This window comes from Pelophylax lessonae (assembly GCF_965119305.1).
Source record: "Pelophylax lessonae genome assembly, chromosome: 2".
Taxonomy (NCBI): Eukaryota; Metazoa; Chordata; class Amphibia; order Anura; family Ranidae; genus Pelophylax; species Pelophylax lessonae.
Window position 1 is genome coordinate 473,386,584 of NC_138769.1, and position 21,859 is coordinate 473,408,442.

The following is a 21,859-nucleotide window of genomic DNA, read 5'->3' on the forward strand; positions in this document are numbered from 1 at the left end:
AAGCATCAACTGTTTGGTGCTGCAATAAAAATATATCACACATAAGAACAAAAATTGGTGTTATCATGGTAGCAATATATCTAAATAGTTGAAAAACATTTTAACAAGTGGATGCTTTATATAATTATAAAGAGGATTATCGCATAACAAAAAACAGAAATAAGCTTTATTGGTAGAAAAATAGCTTAATTCTGGCTGGAGTTTAAGCTTTAGTTTTGGAGTAATATGAAGAGTTAATTTTAGTTATACACATCAGAAATAATACTAGACTGTCCTAAATTGCTTTAGATTGATTTTCCAAACAAGTAGAAGCTGTTCATTTGTGAATGTTCATTTGGCAAAGTAGTTTGTGGTGAATAAAGTAAAACTTAACTTTTTCAGTCAAAAAGGAGGGAGAAAAAAAGAACGGATTTTCACGATTGTTCTAAACTTCATCCCTTCCCGCTAAGTCCCATCTCATTGGTGTGCATGCATTGCACCTGTTGCAAAAAACTACAATGTCCCTTAATCCATTACACCTGAACGTATGTATCTTTTTGAATGCAAACACTCAAGAAATGTTATCTTTTGATTTATCCATATTTACTGTATGTTATCTATATGCCCTTGATTACTGTTGTTTCATTGCCTCAGCATAAGTGAGTGTTGATGAAGGTGGTGATAAAGTGTTGTGTATAGTGTTGAGCGAACACGGACTGTATTATTCGGGTTCGTACTGAATAATTGGATTTTTGTTACCCGAACACGGACCCGAAAACTTTACTGTATGTTCGGGTTTAAAATCCGTGTTCGGTCATTTTATTTCCTGTTTTGTATGTAATGGCGCGCTTTTAATGGCGGGCTTTTAACAGCCAATCAACAAGCGTTTAACTAGTGTGCGCCATCCCAGCCATGCCTACTAATGTATTAGTAGCTGTGATTGGCCATCTGAAGCATGTGACCCATGTCTTTATAAGTTTGAGAGTCACAGCGCGGTGCGTCATTCTGCTGTAGTTTAGGGAGAGAGCACACATCATACGTGCTGGCTGCTGCTGATTAGGGACAGACAGTGAAAAATTGTGTCCAAAAAGAATGCAGGGACAGGTCGGAGCATAGGCAGGGAAAGTTTTTGAGCATTTTAGGGACAGGCTGGAGAGATTAGGCAGGGACAGTCTACATCAGGGGTACTGAATTAAAATTCATGGAGGTCCGCTTAGTAAAATCTTCTTCTAGCGGAGGTCCGAATCATGTTTGTGATTTGATTCAGATCCTTTACATTACAGCACCCTCTCCTAGGCGGTCCCATCTCTGCAGCTGGGGAATGCAGATGAAACTGCACATGTTCCCGGCCCGCAGAGGAACACGCCACACTTCAGCACAGCTTGGTACTGCGCAATTTAAAAAAAGGGTCAGGGACTTGTTTTCCTGCATTTCACATGGGTAGTGCAGCCCATTAAAATGAATGGGCTGACCTACCTGTGACACTGAGCCCCATATCACAATCCCATCCTTACATCTATTCCACATTGTCCACTGCACATCACAGTTCCCTTCCCTTCACCAAGATCCCCTTTGTGTTATCATACCGCCTTAACATCAACACCCTTCTTATCCCCTCATTACAGAACCCCACTCCCCTACATTACTATCCTCAGCCCAGGGGCGTAACTACAGGGGTTGCAGGGGTTGCAATCGCTACCGGGCCCCATGCTCCAGGGGGCCCGGTAGCAAAACAGTGGGTGAACCTCTAGGATCTCAAAGGTCACACTTGCGACCGGGCCCTGGCATTTCACCACTGTGGGGAGACCCCAAGATTGCAGGAAGGGGGCCCACTGCAGAACTTGTGAAAGGATCCTGATGCGGGACCATAATAAAAGGCCATGCAATGAGAGTAAAGAGCCCCAGGATTAGTGGGAAGAGCCCCGGGCTTGAAGGGAAGGGCCCGGCCAGGGGTCTGGGGGGCCCTTCATGGTTTCTTGCATCGGGGCCCTGAAGGTTCTAGTTACGCCTCTGCCTCAGCCCCTCATCACAGTACTCAGCTCCCCCACATTGTCCTCAGTTCCCCATTACAGTATTCACCCCCCCCGACATTACAGTACTCAGCCTTAACCCCCATTCCCCCCACATCAGAGTCCTCAGCCCCCACACATATCAGCGTCCTCAGCCCCCACACATAGACTCCTCAGCCCCACACACATATCAGAGCCCTGAGCCCCCACACACATATATCAGAGTCCTCAGCCCCCACACACATATCAGAGTCCTCAGCCCCCCACACATATCAGAGTCCTCAGCCCCCAACATAGACTCCTCAGCCCCCACACATATCAGCGTCCTCAGCCCCCACACATAGAGTCCTCAGCCCCCCACACATATCAGAGTCCTCAGCCCCACACACATATCAGAGTCCTCAGCCCCCACACACATATATCAGAGTCCTCAGCCCCCACACACATATATCAGAGTCCACAGCCCCCCACACATATCAGAGTCCTCAGCCCCACACACATATATCAGAGTCCTCAGCCCCACACACAAATATCAGATTCCTCAGCCCCCACACACATATATCAGAGTCCACAGCCCCCCACACATATCAGAGTCCTCAGCCCCACACACATATCAGAGTCCACAGCCCCCCACACACATATATCAGAGTCCTCAGCCCCACACACATATCAGAGTCCACAGCCCCCCACACACATATATCAGAGTCCTCAGCCCCACACACATATCAGAGTCCTCAGACCCCACACACATATATGAGAGTCCTCAGCCCCCACACATATCAGAGTCCTCAGACCCCACACACATATATGAGAGTCCTCAGCCCCCACACATATCAGAGTCCTCAGCCCCACACAAATATAAGAGTCCTCAGCCCCCACACACAAATATCAGATTCCTCAGCCCCCACACACATATATCAGAGTCCTCAGCCCCCACACACATATATCAGAGTCCTCAGCCCCCACACACACATATCAGAGTCCTCAGCCCCACACACATATCAGAGTCCTCAGCCCCACACACATATATCAGAGTCCTCAGCCCCCACACACACATATCAGAGTCCTCAGCCCCACACACATATATCAGAGTCCACAGCCCCCCACACATATCAGAGTCCTCAGCCCCACACACAAATATCAGATTCCTCAGCCCCCACACACATATATCAGAGTCCACAGCCCCCCACACATATCAGAGTCCTCAGCCCCACACACATATATCAGAGTCCTCAGCCCCCACACACACATATCAGAGTCCTCAGCCCCACACACAAATATCAGATTCCTCAGCCCCCACACACATATATCAGAGTCCACAGCCCCCCACACATATCAGAGTCCACAGCCCCCCACACACATATATCAGAGTCCACAGCCCCCCACACACATATATCAGAGTCCTCAGCCCCACACACATATCAGAGTCCTCAGCCCCCACACACATATATGAGAGTCCTCAGCCCCCACACATATCAGAGTCCTCAGCCCCACACAAATATAAGAGTCCTCAGCCCCCACACACAAATATCAGATTCCTCAGCCCCCACACACATATATCAGAGTCCTCAGCCCCCACACACATATATCAGAGTCCACAGCCCCCCACACATATCAGAGTCCTCAGCCCCACACACATATCAGAGTCCTCAGCCCCACACAAATATAAGAGTCGTCAGTCCCCACACACAAATATCAGAGTCCTCAGCCCCCACACACATATATCAGAGTCCTCAGCCCCACACACATATCAGAGTCCTCAGCCCCACACACATATCAGAGTCCTCAGCCCCCACACACACATATCAGAGTCCTCAGCCCCACACACACATATCAGAGTCCTCAGCCCCACACACATATATCAGAGTCCTCAGCCCCCACACACATATATCAGAGTCCACAGCCCCCCACACACACATATCAGAGTCCTCAGCCCCCACACACACATATCAGAGTCCTCAGCCCCCACACACATATATATCAGAGTCCTCAGCCCCCACACACATATATATCAGAGTCCACAGCCCCCCACACATATCAGAGTCCTCAGCCCCACACACACATATATGAGAGTCCTCAGCCCCCACACACATATATATCAGAGTCCACAGCCCCCCACACATATCAGAGTCCTCAGCCCCCACACACAAATATCAGATTCCTCAGCCCCCACACACATATCAGAGTCCTCAGCCCCACACACACATATCAGAGTCCTCAGCCCCACACACACATATCAGAGTCCACAGCCCCACACACATATATCAGAGTCCTCAGCCCCCACACACACATATCAGAGTCCTCAGCCCCACACACACATATCAGAGTCCTCAGCCCCCACACACACATATCAGAGCCCACAGCCCTCGCACACATTATAGTACATAGCCCCCCCACACATTAGAGTACATAGCCCCCCCACACATTAGAGTACTCTTCTTTGCTGTACTCAGTGTCTCTCCCCCTTCCTACATTACGTCTCCCCTACCTTACACAGCCAGGAGAACTCGAGGCATAGCAGGTCTGGAGGAAGGAAGCTGCAAGATGGTGATTGGTTGCTTAGACTGCCATTCATCTTGGCAACCAATCACTGGCTGTTTACCTCGGGCAGTTCCCGCCCTCCCTTCAGAGCTGTCCTGCCTCACGCTGTCGGCTCTGCAAAGAAATCATCACAGCTGAAAGGAGAGCAGGCTGATAAATGGCGAGACAGCTGCAGTCCGGGAGGGGGAAGGAGGGGGGCCGGAAACGGACCGCGGGCCGCCATTTAGTGATGCCTGGTCTACATCGATTTTGCTTTGTGGGGGATGGTGCAGGGAACGATCTTTTTGAGCATTTTAGGGACAGGCTGGAGAGATTAGGCAGGGACAGTCTACATCGATTTTGCTGTGTGGGGGGTGGTGCAGTGAACAATCTTTTTGAGCATTTTAGGGACAGGCTGGAGTGATTAGGCAGGGACAGTCTACATCGATTTTGCTGTGTGGGGGGTGGTGCAGTGAACGATCTTTTTGAGCATTATAGGGACAGGCTGGAGAGGTTAGGCAGGGACAGTATACATCGATTTTGCTGTGTGGGGGGTGGTGCAGTGAACAATCTTTTTGCCCTCACTTGAGCCCACTGAGGAGGAAAAAAATCTCTATTTTTATCAGTCTGTTGTGTGCAGCGTTCAGCTATATTTTACTACAGATTGCTGTTCTAATCTGCTATTAAAAAATTAAGTTAAAGGGGAATTTTTTAAGAGCACTTGCCATGCTCTTAACTACGTTTTGCTGCCATTTGCAGCACTCTAGCCCTTTCCATTGGTGTTTTAGAGCCATTTTAGTGCCTGAAAGTTCGGGTCCCCATTGACTTCAATGGGGTTCGGTGTCCGGGTAAAGTTCGGAAAAAGTCCAAGACACGGACCCGGACTTTTTTTTCAAGTTCGGCCGAACCTGCTGAACACGGACATCCAGGTGTCCGCTCAACTCTAGTTGTGTAGTGTTGTGTTTCCTCAAGGAAAGTTTTCTGTGGTAATTACAAATTCTTTGCAAGGAGTCAGGTATGTAATAGGGCAGTTCCATTCCTCAGTTAACGATCCCTCTACAGCCAGAAAAGTGAGCACCAGAGCATTAACATCATCAATTCTCACCCCAAATCTCATAAGACTAGCAGTAAAATGCAGCAGTATCTTAAAAAAAAAAAAAAAAAATTAACTGCTATGAAGTTTTAGACAGAGAAATGACTAGGCACAATAGGCACACTAGCCACAGTCACATGCCAGAATCTACACTGCATTTTTCACGCAAAAGATGCAGGTTTGTCAAGGAACCGTCTACAAAATAAACCTCACTAGATGTCACTAGATATCAAATCTTCTTTTTTTTTTTTACTTTAAGTCCACTTGATTAGCTGAAGCTGGACGTATTAGGGGCCTTGACCAGGACCTTGACCTTGATCAAGGCCAATATACCTCATACTATCTAGTATAACATTATGCAAAATCAAGAAATATTCTCATGTCTGCTGTGTTTGGTTAAATTCATAGGTTCTTGAGCTCGGATCAACAGAACTGCAGCTGAATTTTTCCTACCTAGAAAACAAACAAACTGAATACTTCAAAGCTAACACCTGATTAATATGGAATCTTTTACATACATAATTTGTTTTCATTTATACAGTAAGAGTCATACAAATTTGACTTACAAGACTATTGAACCCCAGTGCATTCAGCGCTTGTTTGAAGTTTGCAAACTTCTCTCTGTTTTGTGTGCTGTGCAGCTCCTCTGGCTTAGTCTGATTCAGATACCTGTGCAGAGAAAAATAACATAATGAACATCTTTGGAAAACCACCAAGATATTGTGGTTTATTGATATATTTACTACTACATGAGACAAATATGTATATTTTTACATTCAGCACGCACTGGTCTCTGTCCCAGAGAATAATTAAGAATAAAAGCAAACATTTTCTTTGTTTTATCATGTATCCTAAACTGTTGGGTGAGAAGTTAGGGCTGAGCAAAAGTTCAGCCAGAACATCACCTGTTCGCCCATTCCTTGAACCCCCAAATTTGTGGGGTGCTCGGCAGGATATTTGCCCACAATGCACTGCATGCTGCACAGTACATTCTAAACCCCGATCGGACAAAACTTTGCCCAATCAGGGCACAGTAAATAGCTGGTTATTAAGAAGCAGGCCGGGAAGCTGGCCGTGGCATCCCTAACAGCTAATGAGTCATTAGTTGTCAATGAGCTTACCCACTGACAGATGAATGAAAAAAAAAAACATTGCTGGCTATAGGGAAATGTTAAAAATGCAGAGTAGGGTCCCCCCCAAAAATCTATACAAGCCCCTTAGGTCTGGTATGCATTTTAAGGGGAACCCCCACGCCAAGATTAAGAAAAATGCCTTGGGGTCCCCCCTAAATCCATACCAGACCCTTTTCCGTGCATGCAGCCTGGCAGGCTAGGAAAGAGGAGAGAATAAGTGAGCAGCCCCCCTCCTTAACCATACCACACTACATGCCGTCACCATGGGGGGTGCTTTTGGGCAGGAGGGCCTCTGCTCCCCCACCCTAAAGCACCTTGTCCCCATGTTGATGGGGACAAGGGCCTCTTCCCCACATCCCTGGGCTGTGGTTGTGAAGGTCTGCGGGCAGGGGGTTTGTCATAATCTGGAAGCTCCCTTTAACAGGGGGCCCCCAAATCCTGGACCCCCATGTGAATGAGTAGAGGTACATTATACTTCTACTAATTCACCAAAAAAGTATCAAAAAGAAATAAAAACATACACAGTTTTTGACAATTCCTTTATTAAAAATAAAAAAACAATGTCCCCCGATGTAGATCCATAGGCAATCACGATGCCCGCCAACACTGCCGGACCTGAAAAAAGAAAAAAAGCTCAACCCGCAACAAAGGTTAACTGCTGACTACTTGCTCCGCCATTTGACAGTTCTTGTATTGGTAAGGGACGAGCCACCTGGCGACATCACCTGGTGACACCGCCCCCTTGTGACATCACTGAGCCAGCATGCACCAGTCGGTGATTTCACATGGGGGCAGTGCCACTAGGTGATGTCGCCAGGTGGCCCTGCCCCTTACCTTTAAAATACCTGTCAAACGGCAGAGCAGGTAGTTGGCGGATAGCCTTTGTCATGGGCAGAGGGTTTTTTTTGGGTCGGGCAGTGGTGGCGGGCGGCATGATTGACGTTGGATCTGAACTTTTATTCTTTATTTTTAATAAAGGGATTGTCAAAAACTGCCTTTTTGTTCGGGGGGGGGGGGGGGCTCACTTGTCCCTCTCCTTTCCTTACTGCAGGCTCGAAAAAGAGCCTGGTATGGATTACGGGAAACCCCCACACCATTTATTTTTTGCATTTTTGTATTGCAATGGTATTGTATTGCTGGTAATTTTAATGTCATTCTTGTTTTGCAGCAGCAGGTTCTCTACATGGTACAGATGTGCCACTTTACAGGCAGACTAAGGGGACCCCCCCAGCACTATATTTAAAGGAATCTTACATTTTTATTGTTTCATTTTAAGCATCATTAAAATCACTGCTCCTGTAAAAATGATCATTTAAAAAAAAATGTTTGCATTGATACATGTCCCCTAGGGCAGTACCCAGAACCCCATACCCTTTTTTATGACCAATAACTTGCATATAAGAATTCAAAATGGGGACTTTTGATTTCTCAAGTTCAGGTCCCATAGAGGATAGACTTTTTTGAGTATGTGGCTTGGGTTTGAACTTTTCACATGTTCGGGAGTTCTGGTGCAAACTGAATAGTGCTGGTGCTTAGCCAAACTCTAATCCTGAAATATTAACAAAACTCAAAGAACAGAAGCTCATGCAGAGTGTATGTCTGAAGCAGGATTGTACATGTAACTTCCACAGTGATATTGATACCCCCTATTATTATCCAGCAGTGGGGTCTTTATAGTATAAATATTTAGCATGGTAGCTATCTTCAACTCCATATGTGCTAGACCCAAGTTAATAAATAAATGTGTGATTTTGACAGGAATGGACAATTAACAGTTTTTCTAAATCTCCAACACTAACCTAACACCACTAGGCTAGTTTTATTTATATTGCATTTAAAAGTTAGATGATATTTGGAACCAAAAACCTTGCATTCCTAAAATTGTTTAAAACATTTCTTTAGGCAAAAACCTTAGCTTTCCATATAGTGAAATCTTTTTAGTCTTTAAACATTTGAAAAGGTCTTACAAGGGGTATTGTCAGACACAGATGTGACAGTGTCAGCAGTTTGTGCTTGCTCCCATTAGTGCCCTCACTTTAACTGTCAGCAGTAGTAATTATTAACCTTTTTCCACTGAATTTGTGGCTATGTACTTCATGGTATTACTGTCAGCTTATGTACTTTTAGCACAGTGAGATAAAAAAACATACACAGCTACTTTTCTATGAGCTGAAATAAAGGTATTTAAAAAAGACATGATGCTTGGAGAAGTTTGCAGATGCTCATAGCATTTGATGCATATCTTTGATCACATTGGTCAGACAGGCATATAGTGTTAGTAAAAGGTGCAGAATCCAGACAGCTGGCTAAAGCTTTATATAATGCTACTGTAGTAGTAAAGGAAGCATGAGTATCCTCTGACCTGTCCCAAAATCTCCAGCGTTGAGGCAGGTACACATTCCGAGCACTGGAGGTATTAGAAATAACAGTGACAAGGATACTAAAGAGAAGCATACCCTTAGTAAGTGATTACATGAAATGTTGTGTATCTTTGTAATGCCATGTACGAAGCCAAAGAACCCTACATATCTAATCAGACATAACGTCTATGCAAGATACCAGTTTAGAGACTTGCAAGAGATCATCACAGCTGAACGAAAAGGGTTTCAAACAAATTGATCCAAAAGCTCCAGAACATGAGGGTTTAACCTCGGAATGGAGTGGTTTCATTTAGGAGAGTTGAACAACAATGGTAAGAATTCGATGATACGGAGGCAACCCCAATAAGGGACCTACAGTTATCCCAGGCAACTAAAACTGAGACCTAAGTTAGGAATTTAACTGATAGTCAGTATAATCCCTTAAGGTAAAAACACCATCCACCTGTTTTATAAAATGTATCACTTATCAATAAACTCCCTTTCAAAAGGGACAAAGCTCCTTCACATGGTCAGGAGTAATTCATGATTTCACGGGTTGCTCCCTAGAGGAAGGATTTTTATATAGAGTGTATTGGAAAGGCCTTAGAAGCAACAGTTCTAAAAGACCCTATGCCTTGAACAACTGGATGATCCTTAAATTGCAGGGCAGAACACGATGAATCAATCACAGTATAAAGAAGTATAAGGTTGATTTGTACAGATCCTGCTAAAATGCAGGCTTTTCATAAAAAGGCTGTGAAGACTCGGATTTAGAGATAGCAATAGGGGCCTCAGGCACACTTGGAGGTAGGGCACACTGGGATAAAAAAAATTTTTAATTGTGGAAGTTATCAGAACACATTAGGAAGCCCTGTGGGCAGATTGATGCACTAATTGAGCACTAACCTGTAAAAAAATTGATATTAAAGGACTTTTGGACAGATGTTAAGTCTCAGTGTCATGCTTTGAAACTATTTAAGACTTTGATGAGGAAAACCCTATAATTATATGGTTCCCATGATTAAGATTGCTGGCATTGGACCCTTCTTGGGAAACTGAGAAACCACACCTATCCACAATGGAGTAGTATGGGTTGAAGTAACCAGATGCAGTGAGCCTTTCCTCTGTAAGTCTATTAAGAGATATTTTGCACCATGAAGTGGACATCACCTATACCACAGGGAAGGAAAGGAAAGGCCCCACTTATTCACAAACCCAAGCAGCTAAAGCTGAGGCAGTTCATAGATGGCAGGAAGTGACCGAGTCACTGAAAGTAAGCAGCGGCTTAAGGCCAGAGAATGGCGAATCCACAAAGCCCTGGAAAGGCAAGAGCGGCAGTGTAAAGTCGCTTGCTCAAGGCTGAAAAGGTTGGAGCAAGAGGCGACTGGATAGCACCAGTGCTCTGTTCCTTCTGCCTTAAATGTTACCATTACAAAATGGTGCCTAACAGTACTTATTATGAGTTTAGCTTTCAGTGATTCAACTTTCCATACTCAGGGACTAGGTAACACCAGAGGCAGAGCCACGGGTCTCAACCTGTCAAGCACTCTGAGGCTAACATAGTACTCAAGGTCTGGAAAGTGCCACAATACACAGCACAGTGCCTAAGGGTCACATTACAGGTTAGCCTTGCCATGACCAGAGGTTTACTCATAGTCTGAATCGTTGAGACTGGTTAACATCAGAGGCTGTGCCCACAGCTCTGAAACTGGAGAGCACTCTACTTAAGTAATGACAAGTGATTTCTGAATAAATAGGCCCAGAGCAGAAATGTACACAATCTCCCTGGTCCAAAGGGTGTGAACAGGTATGAAAGTTGAAGTGTGGTTCATCCTGATCACTGAGAGTGCCAAAAACCCAGGTATTTTGAATATAATGACAGGAGGCAAGAACAGGGTGAGCAGAGGGATGACATCATCATTATGCTCCTTTTTTTCTTCCTTGTCAGCAAGCTGAGGGGTGGCTGGGTTCTCCCATAGTCCTGTAGCTGTGATGGAGGTTTCACACCGGGCTAAGCTGTGTGACAGTGGTGCTTGGATTACAAGACTGGGTGCAGAGAATTAAAATTATTTTTTCAAATGAGCATACAATGTAAATGTGGTTCAACCAACCATGTAAAGCATCTTTTATAGAGGTTAGCTTTTTAAAAAAAATTAATGCTCCATGTGCTGAAACCGTGTAAAATATAAAGCAACAAAAGCTCACCTGCTGGGTGCAAATGGCGATGAATAAATTTGATATGTGTAAAACAGAATAAAAATGTTTATGTAATTTTCTAGCCGTGAGCAGAAAAAAAAAATGAATAAAAAAACACAATATCTTCCATTTAAATATTCCCCCAACAGTCACTGACTATGCACATTTACAACTTTATAAATAAAGCAAATGTGACTAAATGTTTACACATGTATCCATATATCTGAATCGTTTACTTTTTGTAAATGGATTTTTATCTTATCTAGGAATAAGTAAAATTGAGGTTTCATGCTTTCCCAAATTCTTTACAAAAATGTGGATGTTTTAGCAATGTAGACAAAAGAATGCAAAATTAAGGTGGGTTTTCAGTAGTACAATGGACTCTAAGGGGTTGATTTACAAAAATGTAATAGAATGTGCACTTTGCAAGTGCAGTTGCACTTACTTTCCCCAGAGCTGAGTGAATGCGGTGAAGCTCTCCTGATTTCCATCATCCGAGCATGTTCAAGCAAAAATTTTTTTTTTTTCTATTTTCCTTGCAACTGATTGGGTATTCTTTACAAAGTGAAGCTTTGCCACATTCACTACTGTATGTAAATTCAGTACTGTATCTAAATGTAAATGTAAATTCAGTACTGTATCTAAATGTAAATGTAAATTCACTACTGTATCTAAATGTAAAGAAAGCAGATTGCCGTTCTGTAACAAAGGAAGGCAGTGATCTTGTGTTTCTGAAAACACGGATAAACACGGATCTCTGCCTTCCCACGGTACAAGCACCCCCCACATAGTTAGCAAGCACTCCCTAGAAACACATTTAACCATTTGATCGCCCCTGTTAACACCCTTCCCTGCCAGTGTTATTAGTACAGTGACAGTGCATATTTTTTAGCACTGATTGCTGTATTAGTTTCACTGGTCCCCAGAAAGTGTCAAAAGTGTCACTCAGGTGTCCGGTTTGTCTGTCGCAATTTCAGTCCCGGTATAATTAGCTGATTGCCACTATTACTAGTAAAAAAAAAAAAAAAAAATTCCAAAAATATATCCCATAGTTTGTAGACTGCAAACCCAACAATGATATGCTTATTGGGATTTTTTAACCAAAAATATGTAGCTGAATACATATTGGCCCAAATTGATAATGAAATTAGATTTTTTACAATAATTTATTGCGTATGATTTATAGCAGAAAGTAAAGTATTGTATTTTTTCAAAATTGTCTATCTTTTTTGTTTATAGTGCAAAAAATAGAAATCGCAGAGGTGATCAAATACCACCAAAAGAAATCTATATTTGTGGGAAAAAAGAAAGATATTTTTTTTTAGAAAAAAAAAGGACATAAATTGTATTTGGGTACAGCATTGCACAACCGCGCAATTGTCATTCAAAGTAATGCAGTGCTGTATCGCAAAAAATGGGCTGGTCATGGGGGGGGGGTAAACCTTTCCGGAGCTGAAGTGGTTAAGGCAGTCCAGAGTTGAAGTGGTTAAGGCAGTCCATAAGCTTTTTTTTTAAGATCTCATTCACAATGCCCATGCACTAAACACTTTGCATTGTCTGTTCTTTTCTATGTTTTCTATGTCCCCTTGCAGAGATCGCCATTTATCCAGTGTGGGATAATGCCAGGCACTGTGTAAACAGTAGTGTAGTTTACACAGTAGTGTAAACAAGCCCCCAAATTATTTGTGTAATTTTAATGTTGCCCTTGAAGCTGTATTAAAATCCCCTCTTTTCACTGAAGTGTATTTCATAAAAACCTGTTTTACATTGGTACATATCCCTCATGGCAGTGCCTAGCAAAGCATGCCCCATTACTACCTAAAAGCTTGCAAAATGGCCCTAAAATTACCAGAAAAAAATAGTTTTATAGACTTCAGTGGGGTTCAGCGCTGTTTGAGGTTTACAGGTTTTGTAATGTTCAACAAATGTGAAGTGAAGTGAGATTTTCCCAGTTCACTCATCACTACCCATATATTGCAACTACTGCCCATCTGTTGCCAGCATATTGTGAGGATCAGATATTTCTTTGTGTATTTTCAAAACTGAAAGTTTATCACCTATATATTGTAGCAAATGGCCATTAGTTGCCAGCTTACTTCTCACAATTGCCCATTTTTTGCCACATACTGTTACATTTTCCTGTTTGCCGTATTATCATGATCACCTCCTGTCCTTTTGCCTGTGGAGTGTTGCTTGTTTGCATGCTCTCAAGTTTGACCATTCATTGCCCATGTACTGTACAGCAACATTTTGTTTTTCTGTTTTTTTTTTTTTTTTTTAAGTCACAGAGTTTTTAAAGTGTATTTTCACATTTGCAGTCAAATTTGAAAAAAAAAACAAAAAAACCTACTATATGGTATCATGCAGCATAGATATGTGAATGAGAACATATAACGAACATAAGGTAGGTATAAATGCCACATCGTGTTCCCTAAGTGTCCCCAGATACAGACAAAAACAGAAAAATGATAATAGAATAATAGAGATGCTCGTTTATCACATCTGTCAAATAAATTTATGCCTGTCTCGAACAATAACCTAAATAATAAAGTTGGATTCTGATTGGTGGATGTGGAGTAGTGCTGATATCCATCTACTGTATATGATTTAGTCTGTTGTCCATTTTAACACTCTTATTGATGTATGCTTTATATTTCAACAATTATTAACTGTTATATATAGAAACCCGTGTCTGTAATTTTATATCTGTGTAGGAATTTTAACGTTATTAGTATACTGAAAATGTAAAAAAAATGCTTTTTCTTGCCACCAGTAATCTATTTCCTTACATCCATGGCTGAGCACGCTTTTGCATCACACAATGATTTTCTACAAATTACCAGAGTAGCAATGTTTATCTTCTGCACATATGACGTGTTGTTTACAATACGTACAATTTTGTGCATAAATAGAAGCAGCCAGTGTTAGCCGAATTCTAGGCTAATTGCATGCCTGCCTAAATAAAGAAAATCATAGGTTTCAAGCTGCAGAGTTCTCCGTTTTGTTTAGTTTTCACATTTGTCATGCTATTACGAAAGGCCAGTGGAACAATGTAATCGGTATAACAGGCACTGCTACCTTGTAGTTAGAAGTGTTTGATGTGAAAACACAAGCTCAGTACAGAAAACAATACACTTGTCTTTGGTACAAATCACAAGATGTCCTGGCTGGTTAATTTATTTATTTATTTTTTATCATGTATGCAAGTCATTTTCTCCTGAACTTGTAAGAAATGTGAAACCAAAACCTCCAACAGGAATAAACTCAGATCAGTATGTTAAAAATAAACCAGCATAGCGATTAGGGATTAGCAAAATTTGTAAAAGATGTGGTTATCTACAGAAACCTTAAAGTTGGCCTGTCTGTTAAGGAACCTTGGACCAAAATATGTGGGGCCATTTCCAGTTAAAAGGAGGATCAGTTATGTTGCCAGGTTCTTTCAAGTTTCACTCTGTCTTTCCTGTAACAAGACTGAAGCCTGCAATCCCAGATCCTTTTCTTACCCAAATACTAGTCCACTTTAGCCCGTAATAGTTAATGGGGAAGAGGAACATGAAGCTGAAGTAATTCTGGATTGTAGAAAGAGAAGGAATCAAATTTAATACCTGAATAAATAGAAGGGGTATGGCCCTGAATAGAACTCCTGAGAGTCTGAAAACAATATCCTTGTCAAGAGACGTATTCGAATATTCAGTCGTGCCCACCCTGAGAAGATAATCCAGTAGGGCATCTGGAGGCTATCCATTGGGAGGCGGCAATGTCAGGAAGGTCATACTAGCAGGCTAGATGGCTTTTCTGAACAGCGTCCTGTGCATAGACACAGGCTAATTTGTGTTCCTTCGCATGCATGTAGAAATATGCATGTGCTCATATGCATGTTCGTGCTTACGCACGCTCATCTGTTGCTTGCATTGGTGCCAAGCGGGTTTTTTAAACTAAACCTGTGCTATGCTTCTGTGCTGTCTTTCTACAGCATTACCGTGCATATCTGCAACCTGTTACTCTGCATCTGACCACTGCTACCTACCTGGCTTGTCTTGACTACTCCAGTACTCCACCTGCACTGACCCCGGCCTGCCTCTGACCTTGCTTCTGCCTGTGCCCCTTGCTGCTGCTCCATTAATCTATTATCTACACGGCCTGTATCCTGACTTCCATCCTGCCTATGCATCTGCACATGATCCATCTGCCTATGTATGACATGACACTGATCTTGCCCTCCTTCACTGCCTGATGCAAACTTCTGCCTATATTCCTCTGGCGTCTGCTCATTGCCTGTCTAGTACCAGCCTGTACCTGTCTGCTGTCCTCAGTGCCACCCTGCTCCTGTGTCCTGCTTGCTGGTGTCCATCCACTGTGGAATACTGATAGTCTTCCCGTGCTTGATCCAGAGAGTCCGTTCAGCCCTACTGCTATCAAGACCAATATGCACTAATGCCACTCTGTACTCCTGCACTAAGTGTCTGCTCTATCAAGGGCCCCCCGAGTCAGAGGTGTAAGAGAGGCCTTCCTCCTCATGTCAGGCTCATCTACCAGGTATGTGACAAACATGAAGAGGGTGTACATTACCTATGTGCTGATGTGCTCCTGAGATACAGATTATATTTCTCTTCAGCAGACAGGCCATCCATCATCAGGTAAAATATTAAGAAGTTGCTTTGGCCTTGAGCTTGAGTGATGAGACGGGTCTTCTCCAGCATATATGTGTACAGTCTGGCTAGAATTGTAAAAGATTTGTGTGAGAAACTGTTTTAGCATTTAGTTTAGAGAATGAACTTCCATACTCAGGTAATCCCTGAATGAAAATTATCCATCAGAATGACATGAATCACATTTACATTGTACAATAAGGTTCTTTTTTCCCCAGAATATGTCAAGAAATACATTTGAGATATAACACAATAAATTAGCTTCACCCTTTTGGAAAAAAAAGGCTAAAGGCAATGCATAGTGGTTTGTACATATTTTCTATGGTCAGATAAATATAAAATATTGTGAAAAAAAAAAGGAAACATGCAGCACAGATCTATAATTCCACAACCTAATATTATACCCCCACTCCCTCAAAGAATAGTGTATCGATAGACTGTGTGTAGTATCATACACCCAACAATTATATACAATTGTATGCAATATATATCAAAAGTGTATCAATTAATGTATATTTATATAAAAAAAAGTGCTGCATATTGTTAAACAAACAATCTCTGTGAGTGCAAAATGCTTAAACAAAGTGCAAAACAGTGTATGTTATCACTATGATAAAAAGTGCTTAGTGCAAAATAAATGCTTTCTTGTTCATTATTTAGGTTCATGAAGTGATCCAGAAAAATCATAAGTGATCCAAAAACACAAAGTCCAAAAGAGGTGAACAGAGATCCAAGCACTGGAAATCTTAATCGTGTAGAAAAACCCCGTGTGCTCTTTCACCACTCGCCCAAACTGACTAACCAGAAGGAATGGCTGGTCAAATTATAATACAGCAGAATCGCTCTATGTAAAAAATCAGACAGAAAGAATCTCCGCGCTGTTGCTTCTGATGTACCCTCTCGCCAATCACTCTTCCAACCCAGACACGGTATTACATGATGAGGTTTTAAAAAGAGTAAGGAAGAATTTCCATAGCGTAAAACCATTTAAAATCACTGATTTATTAAAAGCATTAGGAACACTTACATTTTTCAAGTGTCATCCCGACACTGGGGAACAAACACCTTGTTTCCTTGTGTGCCTATCACCTCTGGCTGCAAAGCAAAAGCCGCAAGCACGAGTTAGGCAAGCGTCCTAAGCTCCACGCTACTAGTTTCATCATTCATACATTAGGACGTTGCATGACGACACTGGTAGGGTGGGGCTTAGGACGCTGACATCATCGTGTTTGCCTGGACTTTTCGCAGCTTTTGCTTTGCAGCCGGAGGCAATAGGCTGTAATGTTCTGGTACCTCTGGTACCCTTATTCCACTTTCCATTCCGTGTATGCGTCCCACCATTCTCTTCTGGTAGGTGCGCATACACCTTTAAGACCGATGCTGTCATCACTGAGCGCCGCAGAGCGGCTATTTCAACCGCCGGCGTTCTCACTCACATGTTCGTTCAACCTGCCTTGCATCTATGCTTACAAGCGTGTCTCGCTGTGGAACCTCGCTACAGATCCCTGTATCTCGCTACCAGGATCACTTCCTCAGACCCGAACCTCGCTACTGATCCCTGTATCTCGCTACTGGATCACTTCCTCATCACCGGACCCTTCTACTACTATACTATAGTGATAAGTACCCCGCAGGGGAAACCTCCATAACTTACACTAATACTATTGCATTAAGGACTGTTACTATCTATCCATACTATCCTATCATCTGCACTGTTACATAGATTGCTAGCTCTTGAGACTACTACCATCTATCATCTGCACTGCTGCATAGATTGCTAGCTCTCCTGTCTACTACCATCTATCATCTGCACTGCTGCATAGATTGCTAGCTCTCCTGTCTACTACTATCTATCCTTGCACTGGGTTAGTCTATCCTGTATTTGTCATCTGCTGTCCTCACCACCTGTTAGCATACTCGATATTAACCTATCTGCATTCCTAAATACCATCTTGAACTCTTCTGTACAAACCTATCAAGTGCTTACCATCCTTGTCACTGTTCACACCTGTCCCTTCAGCACATCACCTTCATACTATCATATACATCCTATCACTCCAGGAACATCTAATTGAGTGTGCATATATCTGTATGTTGAAGCTGACAGGCCCACGGTGATGAGTCCTGGAGAGTTGGATCTGGTATTCAACACATCTCTACATGACTACTGAGTGGAGATTTTGCAGCTGCAAATCCAGCCTATAACAAAAACGCAGGAGCGTTACATAGGCACACATAGAAAAAAGGAATTTGTTCCCTAGGGTAAGGATGACACCTTGAAAAATTTCTTAATGATTTTAATAAATCAGTGATTTTAAATGGTTTTACGCTATTGAGTTTCTTCATCCCAAACAATTTTCCTAGCAGTTGTGGCTGAAATTTTAGTTGGTCTACCTGACCGAGGTTTGGTTTCAACAGAACCCCTTGTTTTCCTCTTCTTGATTAGAGTTTGAACACTGCTGATTGGCATTCTCGATTCCTTGGATATCTTTTTATATCCCTTTCTTGCTTTATACAGTTCAACTACCTTTTCCCCAGATCCTTTGAAAATTCTTTTGCTTTCCCCATGACTCAGAATCCAGAAACGTCAGTGCATCACTGGATGAAAGATGCAAGGATCTGTCCAGGAGGAGTCCAGAAACTCATTGACCTTTTATACACACACACTAATTACAAGCAAACAGATCACAGGTGAGAATGGTTACCTTTAATAGCCATTCAAACCCCTTTGTATCAACTTGTGTGCATGTTATCAGGCCAAAATCACCAGGGTATGTAAACTTTTGATCAGGGTCATTTGGGTAGTTTCTGTTGTCATTATAATTTAAAAAGAGTAAACACAGTTGAATGATAATAAATGAATTCAGCCAAACACTAACCATGAGTGAAAGAAAGGTTTTTGTGTTATTAAAATTCTCTGAAAAATGAGAATCATGAGAAATATATATATATATATATATATATATATATATATATACACACACACACACACACACATATACCCCATGTAAAGGGTAAGTATCTCCCATGGTTAAGAGAGGAGGGATCTATCCTTCATTTTATGAATAGTGTAGAACCCACTGATAATGGGGTACTTTGACTCAGTGGTGGGCTTACTTTTGCATTTGTGCGCTATCAACTGTAGTTATATATGCATATTGGTCTTTAACGCAGCAACAGCTTTAGAAATTCAAGTTTAGGGTGTGCTCCCCCAACCCTTTGTCTGTTTGTTACACATTGAGTCCTTGAGTCCTGCTCCAATCTCCCACACAAGTACTTCATTATCAGTGTCCACTAGTAAGCAGATATAGGAGGAGTCCCTGTATATTGTAGTTTAAGCAGTGTTTTCTGCAGCTAGCACATTTCTCCCATGTAGGGAGTAAGTATCTCCCATGGTTAAGAGTGGTGGGATTTATCCTTCATTTTATGGATAGTATAGGACACACTGATAATTGGGTACTTTGACGCAGTGGTGGGCTTAAGCACGATTTGGCCATATAGTGTGACCAAATCCCCATTTTTTCTCATTTTGTTCAGGTCTCAGTAGCCTTGTAATATTTGAAAATCACTCCTTTTGTATTTGTGCGCTATCCACTGTAGTTATATATGCAAATTGGTCTTTAAAGCAGCACTACAATCATACAGGTCAGTGACACACCACAACCAAAAAAATTAGCCCTGACGTTCTAATTAGTTGTGCTTGAAAAGGGGCTGATCTTACTGAACCTTTTGCATTAGGAAAGCATTTAATCTGTACCCCTCAGTTCTTCTGTTAAAGGTACAGTTTAAGGGGTAAAATCCACAGCAATTTAACTCTTCTTCTGTACTGCCCTCCTCTTCCAAGTTTATTTGTGTTAGTTGTTACTATTTAATTGGAAATGTCTTTAGTGGCTCTTTATTAATTTTGCTGATTAATTGATCAGGGCATTCTGTTAAATGTCTGTGCCATTAATACAATGTAGTATTCGTCAATATAGGTCTCAGATGTATAATGCTTTGTCATTTAACAATGAAGAGCTCACACTACTGTTGTCAGTCTACTGGCCTTGACCCTGCTATGTTGTCAATAAATGCTATTGAACTGATAGGTTTGTACTAACAAGCCTGAGGTGTAACTGCAGTGGTAATGAGCTCTAGGTTTTATAGCAAGTGTATTCCATAACACACATTATAACCTTTACATTTGTCTGTAACTAAGAATCTTTTCAAACCTTTGATAGTGGATTAATACAGTCTTCATAACATAGTCAGTAATACAGTCTTCATAACATATTCATTAATTAATATAACATATTTAAATGGTATATAATTACAAACCTTAACACAGAGAAACCCTAACATTCTGGTCTTAGGAAACCTGCTATTAACCTACAAGGTACTACTGTGAACTGAATATTATAAGAATAAAAGAATAAGGAATGTGATGTACTTAGTGCATTTGACACCCAAAGTTGCTCTATACAACAATATATATATACATATATATATATATATATATATATATATATATATATATATATATATATATATATATATATATACATATATATAATGTAAGTTGGGGAACAGGTAGTAGGTACAATTCTCCCTGGGATAAGCAGTCTTCCAGGCACAGAATCCAAATTCCAGTGAGGTAGTGACAAACAGTGTGGTGTTTATTGGTGCTATATACAAGTCTTTATACGAGTGCTGTACAGTGCTTTAAGGAAAAACAAGCAGGAGAAATAATAACAAAACAAAAACCTAGCTGTGGCGTGACAGTATTACTGACCTTCTGGTCTCATAGACAAATGTTGTCTGATTTCCCAGGCTGAGAGAGCACTGGCTGTCTTTCTCAGGTGAGTTTAAATTGGCCTGGGGGAGAGGACCAAGATCTGAACTGGATCATGGATCAGAGATCCCTAAAGGTGTATGATAGGTGCCTGGGGGATGTATAAACCCCAAACAGGACTTTTCCTGGCTCTCTCTGGGATGCTCTGCTACATAACCCCCCCCCCCCACCTTGTTTCAACCCCAGGGTTGGAACACATGTGGCCCAACAGAAGTGGACCCGGGACAGGGCATCTACATTCCCCATTCCCCATCTCAACACATGGCCTGTGTTATACAGTGTTTTACAGTGAAGGAGTAATCTTGTAGAGCCGTATATACCCGTATATATTAATCTCCTTCTTTTGGGCCATCCATTTCAGAGGAGCATGGTCAGTTATCAAATCAAACTGGCGCCCTAACAGATAGTACCTTAGCGCGTCCAAGGCCCACTTTATGGCTAAACATTCCTTTTCAATGACTGCATGCTTTCTCTCGTGTTCATTAAGCTTTCTGCTCAGTTACACCACAAGGTGTTCTTCCCCATTGTGTACCTGTGACAATACTGCCCCAATACCTACATCAGACGCATCCGTCTGAACCAAGAAATCCTTTGAGAAATCAGGGGAGTACAACACTGGCTGTGCACAAAGAGCTTTCTTTAAGACTTGGAAAGACTCCTCTGCTATTGGGGGCCATTTTCCCATTACTGATTCTTTCCCTTTCGTAGGTCAGTCAGTGTGGCAGCTAGAGTTGCAAAATTCTAGATAAACCTCCTATAGTACCCTGCCATCCCAAGAAAGGCTCTGACCTGCTTCTTGTTTACAGGACGTGGCCATTCTTGGATGGCTTCTACTTTGTTTAACTGAGGTTTAATGACTCCACAACCAATAGTGTAGCCCAAATACCTGGCTTCCTCTAAACCAATGCCACATTTTTTAGGGTTCACTGTAAAACCTTCCTTGAAGAGGGAATCAAGAACGGCCTGTACATGGGTTAAGTGAGACTCCCAGTCAGTACTATGTACCACTATATCGTCCAGATAGGCTGCTGCATACTGTCGGGGAAGTCTTAGGGTCCTGTCCATGGCCCTCTGAAATGTTGCAGGGGC

The 21,859-nt window shown here is 42.2% G+C and overlaps 1 protein-coding gene across 4 annotated transcripts in view; it reads right to left on the reverse strand.

Moving 5' to 3' along the window:
• MYO16 (myosin XVI) overlaps positions 1–21,859 on the reverse strand; it is a 539,163-nt gene that overhangs the window by 173,747 nt on the left and 343,557 nt on the right. For all 4 annotated transcript variants that reach the window (XM_082247038.1, XM_082247037.1, XM_082247039.1 and 1 more), the window contains exons 16-17: positions 15,860–16,007; positions 6,168–6,270 (exon numbers count right to left, since the gene is read on the reverse strand). In XM_082247038.1, the coding sequence (XP_082103164.1) occupies positions 6,168–6,270; positions 15,860–16,007 (251 nt within the window). The remainder of the gene's footprint in view (positions 1–6,167; positions 6,271–15,859; positions 16,008–21,859) is intronic.